The sequence below is a fragment of the Dendrobates tinctorius genome, unplaced genomic scaffold (assembly GCF_039654945.1).
Source record: "Dendrobates tinctorius isolate UK_male_01 unplaced genomic scaffold, ASM3965494v1 ptg000070l, whole genome shotgun sequence".
Lineage (NCBI taxonomy): Eukaryota > Metazoa > Chordata > Amphibia > Anura > Dendrobatidae > Dendrobates > Dendrobates tinctorius.
The window spans coordinates 47,869,805-47,889,694 of NW_027361738.1; the positions used below are offsets into that span (position 1 = coordinate 47,869,805).

Here is a 19,890-nt window from a genome sequence, read left to right on the forward strand (position 1 = left end):
CACATCTCCAGGCAGATCGCAGCTGTTAAAAGGTTCATAAGCCAAACTTCATTAGGCCTTGATCCCTTGTACTGCAGGGGGATTGTGTGTTGCTGGCTGACAAATGTCTTAAATTGTTGAAAGAGAAAAGTACAGGGGATGGCGGCTTTATGAATCCTGTCCTTAGCGACAAAATAAAAAAGCGCTGCAGTGAAGCTCAGCACACCAGACATTCCTGTGACTAATAACGCAAAGGAAGAGGGAAAGTTCTTCACTGGGCGGACAATCCCCAAAAGGTCTAATAAAATGTAACTTTTTATTAAAAATCACACCGACAAAAAAAAACAAAGGTAAAGAAATAAAACACTCTTCTATTCTCCAGACTTAGGCTAGTTTCACATTTGCGCTTTATAGCGCAGCGACGGCCTGCGCACTGCCGCCGCTAAGCCCCGCCCCCTCCCGGCTCCCTGCCCGCCCCATCCGGTCATCGCCTCCTACTAGCGCACATGGACGCTTGCGATCTGCGCACCCTATCTTTAGCATAGGGTGAGCAGATTGTGTGCTGGCCGTGCGCTAGCATGTTGCATTTCGGTGCGCACGGCGCACCTTCAAAAGTGCGCAGCGCACGGCAAAATCCTGCTAGCGCACGGCCAGCGCACGATCTGCACACCCTATGCTAAAGATAGGGTGCGCATATCGCAAGCGTCCATGTGCGCTAGTAGGAGGCGATGACCGGATGGGGCGGGCAGGGAGCCTCACAGGGCGCGGGGCTTAGCAGCAGCCGTGTGCAGGCCGTCGCAGCGCTATAAAGCGCAAATGTGAAATTAGCCTTAGTTACTTCCAGCAAAGGAAGGGTTACGATTACTTTGTGTTTTGTCGAAATCTTATCTATACGGGAATTTAATTGACTGTCTAATGATATATTATAGGAAGTAACAAGGGAGAGATTCTCAAGTGTCAATAGATCCTTTGCAGCTTAAGTAAAATGAATTATTTTGTCAATATCGGGAGCAATAACGTAAGTCGTCGTGAGTAATGGAGAAAGCTTTTATTTAGGAATTCAATTAGCTCATTCACTGACTGGTTTCTAATTGCCAGCTTTAAAATGCACATAAATATTGGAAAATAGGATTGTTAAATGTGGTCGCAGAGTTTCTTGTAGTTAACGGACTATGCAAAATGTGTTTGTCGGTTATTTATCTCTGTCTATGATAAGTACCTGAGAGCGCTAGAGAGTGGCAGGAAAGAGACGGAGATTACTGTTATTATAAATATTGGATACCACATTCTGCTCTCCGACAAACATTCATCACAATGAAGAGCGGAAAGGTCCGTGTAACGGAGAGATCAGAATTAGGAGATGATGAAAATACACAGGATGTGATTGCACTATTGTCTTTCAATCTCTCTCTATTAAATATACAGAATTGGAACAAAAGGTTAAAGGATATGGATGGATTTTTGTTAGAAAACATTTTTTCAATATGGTTTCATCATCAATTTCGGACCCTTGTGGCTTCCACAGACTTTAATGTATTACAATACATATCAGACTTCAGAAGTCGGTAACTCTTATCTCTCTTCTCCTGAATGATATTCTAATCTGATTTATGGCCAAGTCAAGGTTTGTTGCAGATATGTCACTCGATTTTACAATACAAACCACATATATTATTAAGTGGTAGAGTTGGAGCAAGTTGATTTGCACGACCAGGTCCATCGGCCATGACGGTGAGCTGTAGTTGAATGGAAGCCCGGAGAATTGCCCCTGGCTTGATGACATTCGTGGTTCTGTGCGGCACTGTCACATCCGTGTCTCAACAAGCTGCTTTAACCCCTGCCTTGGTTGCAAGGTGGCACCACACTTATACTGCAGTTGCAGCTCGAAGCCAACAGTGCGTGGATGTTTAGATTTCAGATTACTGAGACAGTTTTCACTTTGTTTTTAACTTGTGTTTTACTGCAGTGATCTGGTAGGTAGAGTGGCATGTAAAAGTTTGGGCAACTCTGATCAAAGTTGATCAAGTTGAAGATGAAATGATCTATAAAAGGGCTAAAGTTAAAGATCACACATTTCTTTTGCACTTTCATCTCTACATTTTAAAAATGACAAAAAGGAAAATGGACCAATGCTAAAGTTTGGACACCCTGCATGGTTAGTACCTAGTAGCACTCACTTTTTGAAATTTTGAAAGTATCCCAACTTCTTAACGCCATTTGTAGCCAGAGCAGAGTCTTTATTGTTTGAGGGATTTTCAGCCATTCTTCCTTGGAAAATTCTTCCGGTTCTGTGAGATTCCTGGGTGGTCTTACATGCGCTGCGATTTTGAGGCGTAGCTACAGATTTTCAATGATGTTCAGATCAGAGGACTGTGAGAACCATTGTGAAACCTTCAGCATGCGCCTTTTGTGGTCGTCTATTGTATGTGTTGACGTGTGTTTAGGATTTTTATCCATTTGTAGAACCCATCCTCTTTTCAACTTCAGCTTTTTTTTACAGATGATGTTATGTTTTCACCCAGAATTTGCTGAAATTTCATTGAATTCATTTTTCCCTCTACCCGTAAATTTTTCCCAGTGCCATTGGCTGCAACACAACCCCAAAGCATGATTGATCCACCCCCTTGCTGAACGGTTGGTGAGATATTCTTTTCCTGAAATTCTGTGCCCTTTTTTCTCCACACATACCTTTGATCATGGTGTCCAAAGAGTTCTATTTTACGTTATCGGTCCACAGGACTTATTAGGGCAAAAGACGAGGTTAAAATTGCTGTTGTCACTTTAATAAGCTGAGCACCGGTGCCCAAAACTGTACACAGTACTCCATGTGCGGTCTAACCAGAGATTTGTACAGAGGCAGTATAATGCTCTCATCATGTGTATCCAGACCTCTTTTAATGCACCCCATGATCCTGTTTGCCTTGACAGCCACTGCCTGGCACTGGCTGCTCCAGGTAAGTTTATCATTAACTAGGATCCCCAAGTCCTTCTCTATGTCAGATTTATCCAGTGGTTTATCGTTCAGTGTGTAATGGTGATACTGATTCCTTCTTCCCATGTGTATAACCTGACATTTATCATTGTTAAACTGCATCTGCCTCCTTTCGGCCCAAGTTCCCAACTTATCCAGATCCATCTCTAGCAGAATACTATCTTCTCTTGTATTGACTGCTTTACATAGTTTTGTATCATCTGCAAATATCGGTATTTTACTGTGCAAACCTTCTACTAGATCATTAATAAATACTGTATGTTGAAGAGAATAGGTCCCAACACCGACCCCTGCGGTACCCCACTGGGTTAGACAACAGTCTAACAAAACAGTTGTGTAAATCTTTCTCCTGCATTATGCTACTTGAACTTCATTATCCTGGATAAAGTATATCTGGAAAGGGAACTATCTATGTTCTGTGGTATTGTGTATTCAGAACTATTGTTAAATCAGATGGTGATTGTTACTGTGCTCACATGTACAAGTTTCATCTTTCTGTGTGCTTTCACTGTTAATTATAAATGTCCTAGTTATGTGATATTCTAAGCTAAATACTTATACCTGTTATTTGTATTCTTGTAGTTTTCAAACATCCACTTATATTTACATTCATATAAATCAACCTGATGACTAATAAACAATTTAGACTACAGAGAACAGTCTGCTTATTTTGGAAGACAGAGAAGGTTTATGCTATGTACAGTATGTCAGATTGCACATTGTGAGAACGTGTAAGAAGACAGAACAACTTGTTTCCAAAAATCATCAGGCTTGTTTAGATATTCTTTTGCATACTTCTGATGCTGAATTTTATGGTGAGGACACAGGAAAGGTTTTCTTCTGATGACTCTTCCATGAAGGCCATATTTCTGCAGGTGTCTCTGAACAGTAGAACAATGTACCACAACTCCAGAGTCTGGTAAATCTTTCTGAACATCTTTTTCAGTATAGCGGGGCTTCTGATTTGCCTCTCTAGCAATCCTACGAGCAGCTCTTGCTGAAACTTTGCTTGGTCTCCCAGACCTTATCTTGACCTCCACTGTTCCTGTTATCTGCCATTTCTTAATTGCATTTCGAACTGATGAAACGGGCAACTTGAAAACTCTTTGTTATCTTTATAGCCTTCTCCTGCTTTGTGGGCCTCCACCATTTTCAGAGTGTTAGGGCCCCGTCACACATAGCGACTCACCAGTGATCCCGACAACGATATGACCTTGTCAGGATCGCTGGTGTGTTGCTACATGATCGCTGGTGAGCTGCCAAACAGGCAGCTTCACCAGCGATCAGCACCAGCGATGATGAGCGTGCGCGTAGCTGTGTGCATCTCTGTGTACCTAAGATACCAGTGCGCTGGTGCAGGGAGCTGGTAACCAAGGTAAACATCGGGTTTCTAAGCGCCGCGCGGCACTTTGAAACCCGCTGTTTACCTTGGTTACCAGCTCCCTGCACCAGTGCGCTGGTATCTAAGGTACACAGAGGGTTTCTAAGCGCCGCTCAGAAACCCACTGTTTTCCTTGGATACGAGCTGGGAGCTCGCTGATCGCTGCTCTCCCACCTGCTACACGCAGCGATGCGTGCTGGCCAGCGGGAGACCAGCGATGAAAAAAAGTCCAGGCCATTCGAGCACGATCAGCAATACCCGGCAGGGGGGCCGGTCGCTGATAGGTGTCACACACAGCGATCTCGCTGGTGAGATCGCTGTTGCGTCACAAAACTTGTGACTCAGTGTTGCTGCTTGTGACTCAGTTGCTGTGTGTGATGGGGGCTTTAGGCAGCTGCTAATAACGAATAACATAATATTACAGGGAGATGGTTGACCCAGCTTAGGGGAAGGAATTTTTTTCCCTATGGAGAAAATTGGCTTCTACTCTGTGGGTTTTTTGTCTTCCCCAGGATCAACAGCAGCTGTTCTGCACTAAAAATAGGCTGAACTAGATGGACATAAGGTCTTCCTTCAGCTTTCAAAACTATGTTACTATGTTACTGTGCTTAGTAAATCCCATGGCTGTTGTATTTTGGCAAAATTTAAGAGGAGGCCGCGCTTTTACAAAGCTTGGAAATTTGCATCACTTGGCCTTTCCTAACAAGTATAGTGAACAAGGTTTAACAAGCTAATTAAGGTCTGAAACCTTGGTCAACGTTACAGTATGTGAGTACATAAATCTCCATGGGTGCCCAAACTTTTGCATCGGACAATTTTTAAAATGACTATATATATTAAAATTAAAATGAAAAAAACGTCTCTATGCTATATAGTGTGAACATGTGCGGTAATTAGTCCTATAAGTTACCATCCACACTAATCTCCATCAATTGTGCAAATGCCTGCTTGATAAATTAAATTGTTAGTCACGCATAGCAAATTGCAATAAAAAAGGATATAATCAAAACAACAACAGCAATTTGCTATGTGTGACTAACAATTTTATTTATCAAGCAGGTAATTGCATAATTGATGGAGATTAGTGTGGATGGTATCTTATAGGAGTAATTATCGCACATGTTCACACTATATAGCGCATGATCGTTTTTTCATGTTAATTTTAATCTCATTAGTAATACATCACCAGGGGTGTTTTTTTTTTGTCTTGTGTAGCTTTTTTTTTTATATATGTGTTTGCATATGTATCCCTTTGCCTAGAAGTCCTATAGGTGTGAATAGTGCGGGTAACAATATCTAAATATATACAAATGAAATGTGTCATCTTTAACTTTAGCTATTTTAGAGATAATGTCATCTTCAACTTGAGTACTTACTATTAAATAAATTTCTTAGGACTGATGAGGTGTACTTACTTTAAAAAAAACCATATTGTCAGAATAGCTGTATTGTATAATCAGAATAGACCTAGGGGGTATGGTTCCTTATCTACAGCTGGATTAGGGAAAGTATTAGGTCAGGTAATGCTACCAAGATATGCAAATTAGTTATTTTTCAGATTGACTAAAGGTTCTGTCACACTTAGCGATCCCGACCAGTGATATGACGCGGTCAGGATCGCTGGTGCATCGCTAAGTGGTCGCTAGTGAGCTGCCACACAGGCAGATCTCACCAGCGACATAGCAGCGGTCGGGGGTCATTACTTACCTGTCAGACGAGGTGATGAAGATGTCCTCCCGCCCGGCTCCACGCGTCGCTCGTCGGCGCCACAGGAAGCGCCGCAGGAAGCTGACGACGAGAAACGGTCCAGGACGTTCTCGCGCGATCAGCGATAATCAGCGGGGGAGCTGTCGGAGGTAAGTATCACACATAGCGATATCGCTAGCAATATCGCTATAACGTCACAAAACCAGTGACGTTATAGCGATATTGCTAGCGGTATCACTTAGTGTGACAAGCCCTTAAAGCTACATCAGGTGCTGACTAGCTGCAGCGCTCACATGACGCCTCCAGTTGCATGTTGAGCGTCGTATAGCAGCAGAAGACGGAACGCTTATCAGGGAGGAGCAGCGCCAGTCTGCTAGGTGAGAATCATTCTTTTTAGCTACCTGGGCCAGTAATTGACAATTCCTATGTAGTGACATCACTTAGGGGTCTCGCTATAAGAAAGTGTATTTGTTAGTATCAGTAAACCTATTTCATTAATTGATCCATTTTAATATTAAGGTGGGCACATAGTTTAGAAGGGAATAACCTCAGAAATGGTAAGAAATTGGATTCATAGACCTTCAGCCTATTTTTATTACATATCCAAACCCTAAATTTAACAGCTATTTTACAAGCATGTATGCAAAACCAGATATACATGGTGGCACAGAACACAAGATACAGGTCGCATTCCCCCCCCCCCCCCCACGGGAATGAATATTTTTTCACTTCATCACTGATTCACATTATCTCAGTGAAAAAACCTCTTTACAAGATTTGCCAGGAAATATATCACACAGAAAATTCCATTCTTGTGCTCAGAATACTAGGCATTTATCAGTCATGCAGTTAACTAGGGTAATCATGCAGGATAATTTTTTTTACAGTTCATAAAATCACACAAATCCTTTTAAATACTAAAGCTGTTAAATAACAGCACATTTTATAGATTGTAAGGTCTTTTTCCTAGTACACAGATTTTTGTCTACTGTTTTCTAAGTATGCGTTGATGCTGATGACTGAGTAAAATAAATATATAAGTAAATAATGCATTACCGGCAATCATGAGTGAATCTGCCAAAATTTTAATTCCGATTTACACCGGAATTTTGATTCATATTGAAGTTAACTGACATATATTCACATATATATATATACACACATACATTAAACATATATACATACACATTATACAGTTGTGCTCAAAAGTTTACATACACCGGCAGAATTTTTGCTTTCTTAGCAGGAAAGATGTATATCTTTGTACCGTGTTAGCCAGTAGATAGAAAAATATTCAGAATTGAGAGTCCTCAGTGGCTGATACCTTTTAATGGCTAACTGAAAAGATGGTTACACATTGCAAGCTTTCGAGACTACTCAGGTCTCCTCATCAGGCATAGACTAATACAAAATCTGAAGGGTCACATATTTATGCACAGCACAGCACAGAAAAAATGCAATAGATGAGACAAGTGACATGAAGCAGAATTATGATTATGGGAGAGGGAGAAACATAAATATTGCTCCAGTTCATAGATAAGGAGTCCGGATGTTTTATTGTCCTCTGATTGGGGTCTCCTAATGTGTTGTGATGCCCCCACAAGGTCTTAGGAGCACATTCCTTAATTGATGTAAAAAGACATAAATCCATGCGACACATTCATTCCAGCCAAAGAAAAAAGAAACATCCGGCACTGTCCCTGAGAAAGAATTACCCGCAAAGTCACTTATAACCGCTATCAGTGTGACACCTGTAACCCTTGCTGAACAGGTGCTCTATCCATGTGAAGAAAAAACATGAAATATCATAGTAGAAAAAGACAGCAGGATGGCACTCACCATTCTCTTGAAATGCTTCGCTTTATTTCATATTAATAAAGAATAGGCAATGGCACAGGAGAAATGCAAAAAGACGGACGACAGCCGTTTCGTGCACAATGCACTTCAACAGGTCACAACACAATCGTATATGTTCCAACCCCATGGATAGAGACAAACACCTTGGCCGCCTCAAAAAGACCTTTTTGAATCAGGGCTACCATTCAAGAACAAATGAAGACCAAATTACAAGAGCCACTAGAATGTCAAGGAATCACCTCCTACATTACAAAGCTAAAGAAGAAAATAACCGGGTGCCTCTAGTAGTCACCTACAACCCAAATCTGGAGGTGCTAAGGGGAGCTGCACAGAAATTACAACCTTTACTACAAAAAGATGCCCGATTACAATCCATTTTTCCGGACCCCCCACTACTGTGCTTTAGGCAGCCCCCAAATCTAAGAAGCATCATTGTCAAAAGCTCCCTGTCCTCCCCAACAGCTGGAGGAACCTTTCCTTGCAACCAGAAAAAATGTAAAACCTGTCCATTTATAATGACCACGGACAAGATAAAGATCCCCAATTCACATCAGGACTACAAGATCCCAGGTACTTTCAGCTGCATTACATCTAATGTGGTGTGCTTAATTATTTGTACTAAATGTCCAACTGGGGGTCTGTATGTGGGGGAGACAGGGCAAAAGCTTAGAACAAGGATGAATGCTCATCGTCACACGATAAGAGAAAAAAGAATGGATCTACCTGTGGCAAAACATTTTTGTATGATGGATCACAACACCAGGGATATGAAATTACTGGTATTGAAAGGTAACTTTACATCTCAGAGAGAGAGAAGAGTCTGTGAGTATAAATTTATGACGACCTTTGACACTCTCAATGCTGGAATGAATGTGTCGCATGGATTTATGTCTTTTTACATCAATTAAGGTATATGCTCCTAAGACCTTGTGGGGCATCACAACACATTAGGAGACCCCAATCAGAGGACAATAAAACATCCGGACTCCTTATCTATGAACTGGAGCAATATTTATGTTTCTCCCTCTCCCATAATCATAATTCTGCTTCATGTCACTTGTCTCATCTATTGCGTTTTTTCTCTGCTGTATTGTGCATAAATATGTGACCCTTCAGATTTTGTATTAGTCTATGCCTGATGAAGAGACCTGAGTAGTCTCGAAAGCTTGCAATGTGTTACCATCTTTTCAGTTAGCCATTAAAAGGTATCAACCACTGAGGACTCTCAAATCTGAATATTTTGCTGTCTTAGCCTTTTTTTCAGGAATATGAATGATAGCACCAAAACTTTATCTCCACTCATGGTTAGTGGTTGGGTGAAGCCGTTTATTGTCAAACTACTGTGTTTTCTCTTTTTAAATCATAATGACAACCCAAAACATCCAAATGACCCTGATCAAAAGTTTACATACCCCATATCTTAATACCTTGTATTGCCCCCTCTAACATCAATGACAGCTTGAAGTCTTTTGTGGTAGTTGTGGATGAGGCTCTTTATTTTCTCAGATGGTAAAGCTGCCCAATCTTCTTGTCAAAAAGCCTGAAATGCGTGCTTGAGATCTCCCCAGAGTGGCTCAATGATATTGAGGTCAGGAGACTGAGGAGGCCACTCCAGAACTTTCACTTTGTTCTGCTGTAGCCAGTGACAGGTCAACTTGGCCTTTTGTTTTGGATCGTTGTCATATTGGAACGTCCAAGTATGTCCCATGTGCAGATTCTGGGTTGATTATTGCAAATTTGCCTCCAGTATTTGCTGATAACGTGCTGCATTCATCGTTCCTTCAACTTTGACCAAGTTTCCCGTGCCTTTGCAGCTCACACATCCTCAAAACATCAGCCATCCACCTCCGTGAGTTAGAGTATTAATGGTGTTCCTTTCATCATAGGCCTTGTTGACCTCTTTCCAAATGTAACATTTACCGTATATATTCGAATATAAGCCGACATTTTCAGCCCATTTTTTTGGGCTGAAAGTCCCCCTCTCAGCTTATATTCGAGTCATATACACCAGGGGGTCGGAGGGGGAAGGGGGGTGGGGGTGTCAGGTCATACTTACCAGTCCTGGCAGGTCTCTGCAGCCCGCCAGCTTCTTTGCGATCTCCCTTCCTTCCTTCAGCGGTCACATGGTACCGCTCATTAAACTCATGAATATGCGCATATTCATGAGTTTAATGAGCGGTGCTGCGTGACCGCTGAAGGCAGGAAGGGAGATCGCGGAGAAGCTGGGGGCTGCAGAGACTGTGCCATGATGGGTAAGTATAGCGATATTCCCCTGTCCCCCGGTCCATCGCTGCTTGCTGCTGTCTGACACGTCATCTATATTGACGTTCAGACAGCAGAGGGCACGGTGATGTGGTTAGTGCGTGCCGTGCCCCCTGCAGTCTGACCACTAACCATGAGTGGAGAAAAAGTTTTGGTGTTATCATTCATATTCTCTGAAAAAAAGGCCAAGAAAGAAAACATTCTGCAGGTGTATGTAAACTTTTGAGCACAACTGTATATACCCACATTATATATACATACACATACATTATATATATATATATATATATATATATACATACATAACACACATTATATACACATACACATGCATATTATACAGTTGTGGCCAAAAGTACTAACACCCCTGCAATTCTGTCAGATAATACTCAGTTTCTTCCTGAAAATGATTGCAAATACAAATTCTGTGCTATTATTATTTTAATTTAATTTGTCTTAAATGAAAAAACACAAAAAGAATTGTCCTAAAGCCAAATTGGATATAATTCCACACCAAACATAAAAAAGAGGGTGGACAAAAGTATTGGCACTGTTTGAAAAATCATGTGATGCTTCTCTAATTTGTGTAATTAGCAGCACCTGTAACTTACCTGTGGCACCTAACAGGTGTTGGCAATAACTAAATCACACTTGCAGCCAGTTGACATGGATTAAAGTTGACTCAACCTCTGTCCTGTGTCCTTGTGTGTACCACATTGAGCATGGAGAAAAGAAAGAAGACCAAAGAACTGTCTGAGGACTTGAGAAACCAAATTGTGAGGAAGCATGAGCAATCTCAAGGCTACAAGTCCATCTCCAAAGACCTGAATGTTCCTGTGTCTACCGTGCACAGTGTCATCAAGAAGTTTAAAGCCCATGGCACTGTGGCTAACCTCCCTAGATGTGGACGGAAAAGAAAAATTTAAGAGATTTCAACGCAAGATTGTGCAGATGTTGGATAAAGAACCTCGACAAACATCCAAACAAGTTCAAGCTGCCCTGCAGTCCGAGGGTACAACAGTGTCAACCCGTACTATCCGTCGGCGTCTGAATGAAAAGGGACTGTATGGTAGGAGACCCAGGAAGACCCCACTTCTTACCCCGAGACATAAAAAAGCCAGGCTGGAGTTTGCCAAAACTTACCTGAAAAACTCTAAAACGTTTTGGAAGAATGTTCTCTGGTCAGATGAGACAAAAGTAGAGCTTTTTGGGCAAAGGCATCAACATAGAGTTTACAGGAGAAAAAAGAGGCATTCAAAGAAAAAAACACGGTCCCTACAGTCAAACATGGCTGAGGTTCCCTGATGTTTTGCGGTTGCTTTGCTGCCTCTGGCACTGGACTGCTTGACCGTGTACGTGGCATTATGAAGTCTGAAGACTACCAACAAATTTTGCAGCATAATGTAGGGCCCAGTGTGAGAAAGCTGGGTCTCCCTCAGAGGTCATGGGTCTTCCAGCAGGACAATGACCCAAAACACTTCAAAAAGCACTAGAAAATGGTTTGAGAGAAAGCACTGGAGACTTCTAAGGTGGCCAGCAATGAGTCCAGACCTGAATCCCATAGAACACCTGTGGAGAGATCTAAAAATGGCAGTTTGGAGAAGGCACCCTTCAAATATAGAGGACCTGGAGCAGTTTGCCAAAGAAGCATGGTCTAAAATTCCAGCAGAGCATTGTAAGAAACTCATTGATCGTTACCGGAAGTGGTTGGTCACACTTATTTTGGCTAAAGGTTGTGCAACCAAGTATTAGGCTGAGGGTGCCAATACTTTTGTCTGGCCCATTTTTGGAGTTTTGTGTTAAATGATCACAAAACTCCAACTCATTTTTGCTTCATTCTCTTTTGTGTTTTTTCATTTAAGACAAATTAAATGAAGATAATAATACCAAAGAATTTGTGATTGTAATCATTTTCAGGAAGAAACTGAGAATTATCTAACAGAATTGCAGGGGTGTCAATACTTTTGGCCACAACTGTATATATATATATATATATATATACATACACAGTACATACACATACATTATATATATTTGCACTGAGAGATCTATGCAGAATCAGGTGAAAAAAAAAATACTTGATGGGTAAACAGCGTGGTATCTTTTTTCAGGCTTAGCAAGTTAGAAAAATGAGGTCCAGCCATCCTCCATTTTCCATGAACTTGCATGAAGCGAATTGCCGCCCCAAAATTAGGATTCAGTAAAATCCAAATTGTTTTTGTAACATTTGAGACAAATTGAATTCACCTCACACAGATTTGCTTATTGCATATTATCCGTACATTTTATATATGTATGATGCATACAGAAAAAACGGTGTTCTAAAAAATTAAATAATTCCAAGCTAAACTAAAATGCTAAGTGTCCAACACTCCACACATCCAAAATGAATTGAATAATATCTAGTGGCACACTGTAAAAGCAGATGTAATCTTTGTCACTGGCGATGAAAAACTGGTAAGGCGGAAAAGGAGCTGGTTCCTCTGAAAAGTAAAGTGGTACAGATTATGTTGGCGCTATAGAAATAAAATGATTATTATTATTGGTGTTCACTAGTCATGAAAACTCCTTCTGTCATTGTGGAAAAATCTGGTCCAGTTGTTTGTTATCCATAATATTACATTATGTTTTTAATATATTTAAGGAAAAAAATCAACAATGTTTTAGGTTGACAAAAAATTGTAGTGGAGGTAAATTATGGACAAGTACCTTTTCATATAACCTCGACCACCGAACATATAGTAAGTGTTTGCAGAGTCTGGATGGACCGCCACAGCTTCTTTTCCCTGTTGTTGCATTAATAAATTCAAGATCCGGGCTTCCCATAATCCAATTAACGCTAAAGCTTGGAGATTTCCCTGGTTGCCGAGTTTGAACATTGCTTACACCTGACCAAAAATAAAACAGAAAAAACATTGTTATCATATAGGGATTGTCCTCTACTTTAAAACTTATTGTGTAAGGCCCAAGGTTGGCAGTTAAAAAAAATGCACTCTCTTCACTGACCGGTGCTGCTCCTCCGCACTGGCTACTGCACCTCTGCCAGTATCTTGGCTTTTTCAATGTCAAGTGATGGGTGCAGACAATCAGTGGCTACATTTAGTCTAAGCAGGAAAGATTGGATGGAGCCGTTATTTGATATGGATAATACCAAGAGACCGGTGGGGCAAACTGTAGTCACAATTGATCAGTGCCTCCAGTCGAAGAAGTGAGTACACTTTTTTTGAATTCCCTTGTGCCCATACAAAATAAGTTTTAAAGAAGAAAAAGTGTCCTTAATATCTCTAGATAAATATGCAAGTGTATTATATACAGAGGTGTGGTTCAACTTTTATGTGTAATCTTTCAACCTACCACTCAATATTGAGAGGCAACACCCCAAATCTGCAAATTGAGATTCTGGTTTGGCTTTTTTACCATGTCATATTTCAAAGCTCGTTAACGAGTCAATATTGACTTTTAGGATTGCTGAGTCCTCTCTATGGAGACAATTTGGATATTTAATTTCTCAGAGGAGCATGTATGGCTTATAAGTCTCCTCACTCTGCCAAAGCAGGCTTGCCTTGTCTCTCTCCACAAGGAGAAATGTTACCAATTAGATCCCAGTCCAGAGCCCCTCACCTAGCCAAATCAGATCTCACACTTTGTACTGATGAGGGGTAACACCCCGAAACACCTTGTCTAAAAATTGAGATTCTGGCTTGGAATTATCAAAAATTGATCTAAAAAGGGTATCCAACTGTTAAATCATATATAGCCCTAAAAATTATCTTTATTGATTAAAAAACCATATGCAATGGTTCACACACACAAAAAAAAGTGCACAAACAAAAACAACCGTGTTCCAAAATTACCAATTAAAAATGAGTAAGCTAGAAGATTCTGGCTTGGCTTTTATTTTAAGTCATTTTGCAAGGCTCATTTAAGGGGGTTTTACGCATAGCGATATCGCTAGCGATATCGCTATAACGTCACCGATTTTGTGACGTTATAGCGATATTGCTAGCGATATCGCTATGTGTGATACTTCCCTCCGATCGGCTCCCCAGCTGTCCATCGCTGATCGCGCGAGATTGGGCGGCTCCATTTCTCGTCAGGCGCTTCCTGCTGGGACTTCCTGCTGTGACGATGAGCTACGCGTGGAGGCGGGCGGGAGGACGTCTGGATCGCTGTGTGTGAAAGGTGAGTATTGTGCGCTGCGTCACTGCTACATCGCTGTGAGGTCTGCCTGTGTGACAGCTCACTAGCGATCATTTAGCGATGCACCAGCGATCCTGACCGGGTCGGATCGCTGGTCGGATCGCTGGTGCATCGCTAAATGTAAAGGGGCCTTAAAGAGTCGATATTGACTTTTACGATCGCCGCTTCCAGCAGGAGGCGCTGGACTTCTAGTCCTCTTCTCTTTGTGACGAGACAATTTGCATATTTAATCTACCGCTCTGTTATTTGAAGTTTTATTTTGTCATTATTTACTTTGAAAAGTGTCCTGTGCCACAGTTGAGAGTACAAAACAGATTTTATTTGTAGAGACAAATATTTTTTTTTTTTACATGTTCTACAATTTCTTAATACTGAGCGATATATGATTGAAGTTGTATTTCTGAAAGATAAAATATTGAAAAACAAAACAAAAACAAAAAAACCCCACCAAAAATGTTATCACAGCCTAAAGGAACAAACTAGACCAAAGTTCTAGACTGCTGAATGCTGGGTGTGAGGGTGCGGAGAATGACAAATGGATTCAAAGAACCAATCAAGGAAGCTGTGCTCTGCCCACGCAGTTCCTTCATAGGCATTTTACCATCCTTACAGGTATGTTTCTTTAATTCTACACTATTTAAAGGCAAAAAATGAAAAAATTACAGACACAAATTTCAGCACTGAGTCTGGCAATTAAAATGCTAAGCACTAATATCTATTCTTTTTACAATTGTGCTGTTTTGCCGAAGATATGAACTTTTCTTTCGTAAGTTAAATAATTGCTGCTAAATTTCCTGTCTTGAATCAGATATGATCTGAGCTGAATCGGGAATTGTGACGGCACCAGCTTTATTCACACTGGTTGGGTGACATTTTCAATCACATCATTACTTAATGAACAGCCCTGGACGACAGACACTGCTTGTTTTGTTGGTATTTTGTAGGATATTAATAAAGAATGCCATTTAATAATGGAAGGACAGACGTTCCTATCTACATATTACAAAAAGCCGTGTGTCAGCGGCACAGGAGGGCGGCACTGTCGTGTTTCCATGGTGCTGTATTAAATGGTAGTTTAATAAGAATCTGAAGATCAGTAGAGGGATTTCTGGAGATAAATGATATTCTCCAAAAAAGGTGAAAATAACAGATTTTTTTTTTTACAGAGCAGATAGTATACAATGGAAAACGCACATTATGGACGGATTTATATGATGTGCCATTTTTGTCTGTGGTTTATTATATGATCACTTATTTTGATACATATATAGTATTATGTTTTGCAAATATCATGGAAAATAAAGTTTCACCTAATACTTACCCAACAGTATGAACAGTATAGACTCCTGTGCGCAGTGTACTACTCCGTGCAACTTGAAGCATGGGCATTTTTTTTTTGCACTTTTTGTTTAGTACGGTAATTTTCCAAGATTTCACCTCCAGCTCAATTATTGTTGTCACTATCTGTTCATCAAATGTACAGAAAATGAGCTTATGCTGTACAAACTGTACATTTAAAAGGAAAATAGTCATTTAAAGCGTTTTTTGGAGATTATTTTAAAGCTACGATTGGGCAGGGAATATTGATTAGCTGCAGATTTCACATATATAAATGAGGGGTTGGATGTCAACACTACAAGACGGGTGGGTGATTTATTTGAAGAGCCACTTTAACCCCTTAAGCCCCAAGGGTGGTTTGCACGTTCATGACCGGGCCAATTTTTACAATTCTGACCACTGTCCCTTTATGAGGTAATAACTCTGAAACACTTCCATGGATCCTGGTGATTCTGACATTGTTTTCTCGTGACATATTGTACTTCATGTTAGTGGTAAAATTTAATTCAAACAACTTGCGTTTATTTGTGGAAAAAATGGAAATTTGGTGAAAATTTTGAAAATTTTGCAATTTTCCAACTGTGAATTTTTATGCCCTTAAATCACAGAGATAAGGCACACAAAAAACTTGATAAGTAACATTTCCCACATATTTACTTTACATCAGCACAATTTTGGAACCAAAATTTTTTTTTGTTAGGAAGTTATAAGGGTTAAAGATTGACCAGCGATTTCTCATTTTTGCAACACCATTTTATTTTTACGGACCACATCACATTTGAAGCCACTTTGAGGGGTCTATATGATAGAAAATACCCAAAAGTGACACCATTCTAAAAACTGAACCCCTTAAGGTGCTCAAAACCACATTCAAGAAGTTTATTAACCTTTAGGTGCGTCACAGGAATATTTTGAATATTTTTAAAAAAAATGAACATTTAACTTTTTTCACAAAAAAAATAATTCAGGTTCAATTTTTTTTATTTTACCAAGGGTAACAGGAGAAATTGGACTGCAAAATTTATTGTGCAATTTGTCCTGAGTACGCTGATACCTGATATGTGGGGGGAACCACTGTTTCAGCGCATGGCTGAGTTCAGAAGGGAAGGAGCGCCGTTTGACTTTTTCAATGCAAAATTGGCTGGAATTCAGATCGGACGCCATGTCACATTTGGAGAGCCCCTGATGTACCTAAACAGTGGAAACCCCCCACAAGTGACCCCATTTTGGAAACTAGACCCCCCCAAGGAACTTATCTAGATATGTGGTGAGAACTTTGAACCCACAAGGGCTTCACAGAAGTTTATAACATACAGCAGTAGAATTAAAAAATCATATTTTTTCCACAAAAATGATCTTTTCACCCCCAATTTTTATTTTCCCAAGGGGAACAGGACCCTAAAAGTTATTGTGCAATTTGTCCTGAGTACGCTGATACCCCATATGTGGGGGTAGACCACTATTTGGGCGCATGACAGAGCTCGGAAGGGAAGCAGCGCCATTTGACGTTTTTGGCTGGAATTGAGATCGGACACCATGTCGCGATTGGAAAACCCCTGATGTACCAAAACAGTGGAAACCCCCCACAAATGACACCATTTTGGAAACTAGACCCCCCAAGGAACTTATCTAGATGTGTGGTGAGAACTTTGAACCCCCAAGGGCTTCACAGAAGTTTATAATGCCCGGGCATGAAAATAAAAATAAATTAGTCCCCAAATTTTTTATTTTCCCAAGGGTAACAGGAGAAATTGGACCCCAAATGTTGTTGTCCAATTTGTCCTGAGTATGCTGATACCCAATATGTGGGAGAAAACTACTGTATGGGCACACGTCGGGTCTCGGAAGGGAAGTAGTGACGTTTTGGAATTCAGACTTTGATGGAATGGTCTGCAGGTGTCATGTGCGTTTGGAGAGCCCCTGATGTACCTAAACTATTGAAACTCACCACAAGTGACCCCATTTTGGAAACTAGACCCCTAAGGAACTTGTCTAGATGTGTGGTGAGCACTTTGAACCCCCAAGTGCTCCACAGAAGTTTATAACGCCCGGGCGTGAAAATAAAAAAATCATTTTTTTCCACAAAAATGATATTTTTGCCCCCAATTTTTTATTTTCCTAAGGGTAACAGGAGAAATTGGACCCCAAAAGTTGTTTTGCAAATTGTCCTGAGTAGGCTGATACCCCATATGTGGGGGTAAAACACTGTTTGGGCGCATGGCAGAGCTTGGAAGGGAAGGAGCACCATTTGACTTTTTCAACGCAGAATTGGCTGGAATTGAGATCAGACGCCATGTTGCATTTGGAGAGCATTTGGAGAGCAGCTGATGTGCCCAAACAGTGGAAATCCCCAATTATATCTCCAACCCGAACCCCAACACACCTCTAACCCTAATCTCAGCCCTAACCATAGCCCTAACCCTAGCCCTAGCCCTAGCCCTGGCCCTAACCCTAGCCCTAGCACCTAGCCCTAGCCCTAACCCTAATGGGAAAATGGAAATAAATACATTTTCTTTTAATTTTATTATTTTTCCCTAACTAAAGGGGTGATAACGGGGGGTTTGATTTACTATTTATGGCAGTTTTTATGTTTGGCGGCTGTCACACGCTAAAAGACGCTTTTTATTGTAAAAATAGTTTTTGCATCACCACATATTAAGAGCTATAATTTTTCCGTATTTTGACCCACCGAGTCATGTGAGGTCTTATTTTTTGTGGGACGAGTTGACGTTTTTATTGTTACCATTTTTGGGCACGTGACATTTTTTGATCGCTTTTTATTCTGATTTTTGGGACGCAGAATGAACAAAAACCAGCGTTTCATGAATTTCTTTTGGGGGAGGGTGTGTTTACATCGTTCCGCGTGCGATAAAATTGATAAAGCGGTTTTATTCTTCGGGTCGGTACGGTTGCAGCGATACCTCATTTACGTCTTTTTTTATGTTTTGTCAGTTTTTTGCAATGAAAACAATTTTATATAAAAAATAATTATTTGCATTACTTGCATCGATTTATTCTGCGAGCTATAACTTTTTTATTTTTTCGCTGATGATGCTGTATGGTGGCTCATTTTTTGTGGGACAAGATGACGTTTTCAGCGGTACCATGGATATTTATATGCGTCTTTTTCATCGCGCGTTATTGCGCTTTTTATTCGGCGGTATGATAATAAATCATTATTTTTTGCTTCGTTTTTTATTTTTATTTTTTAAGGGGTTTGCTAAAGGGGATAACTAATGGGACAGTTTCATAGGGCAGGTCGTTACGGACGCGGCGATACCAAATATGTGTACTTTTATTTTTTTTTTTATTTCCAAAAAATGAATTTATTGGGGGAATATTTTTTTTTTCTAATTTATTTGGTGATTTTTTAAAAATTATTTTAACACTTTTTTTTTAAACTTTATTACATTGTCCCAGGTGGGACATCACTGTCCTGTGACAGATCGCTGATCTGTCACATCACAGATCACTGTGGCAGATCAGTGATCTGTCACAGGCAATGTGCAGGTTTCCTCCTTGCCTGCGCTTTGCAGGCACTGAGGAAGCCGGCTCCCTGCAGGCCCCCGAAGGTCCCCATCGCCATCTTGGATTCGGGGGCCTGCAGGGAAGGAGCCCCCCGCAGCAGCGCTGCACATTGTGCTGCTGTGGGGGGCTCAGGAAAGCACGGAGGGAGCCCCCTCCCTGCCGATGCTTCCCTTTAAGGCTAGTTTCACACTAGCGTTTTGGAGCGCAGCGACGGCCTGCGCACGGCTGCCGCTAAGCCCTGCCCCCTGCCGCGCCCCGCCGGTAGCTCCGCCCACCGGCGCATGACGCTGCATGTGCCCTGCGTCCCCTATCTTTATCACACGGGGTGCAGGCCGTGCGCAGTATGCGTTTGGCGGCGCATGCGTCCTTTTGACGGTGCGCCGACCTGCGCCAAACGCAACCTGCTGCATTTTGGTTGCGTCGGCGCACCGTCAAAAAGGCGCATGCGCCGCCAAACGCATACTGCGCACGGCCTGCGCCCCCTGTGATAAAGATAGGGGACTCAGGGCGCATGCAGCGTCATGCGCCGGTGGGCGGAGCTACCGGTGGGGGCACGGCAGGGGGCGGGGCTTAGCGGCGGCCGTGCGCAGGCCGTCGCTGTGCTCCAAAACGCTAGTGTGAAACTAGCCTAACCCCCAGTACACCG

General features: G+C 41.4%; 1 protein-coding gene across 1 annotated transcript in view; it reads right to left on the reverse strand.

Moving 5' to 3' along the window:
• Nucleotides 1–19,890, reverse strand: part of ADARB2 (adenosine deaminase RNA specific B2 (inactive)) — a 945,686-nt gene that overhangs the window by 15,200 nt on the left and 910,596 nt on the right. Inside the window, exon 11 of the mRNA XM_073581643.1 lies at nt 12,888–13,066. Coding sequence (XP_073437744.1) covers nt 12,888–13,066 — 179 coding nt within the window. The remainder of the gene's footprint in view (nt 1–12,887; nt 13,067–19,890) is intronic.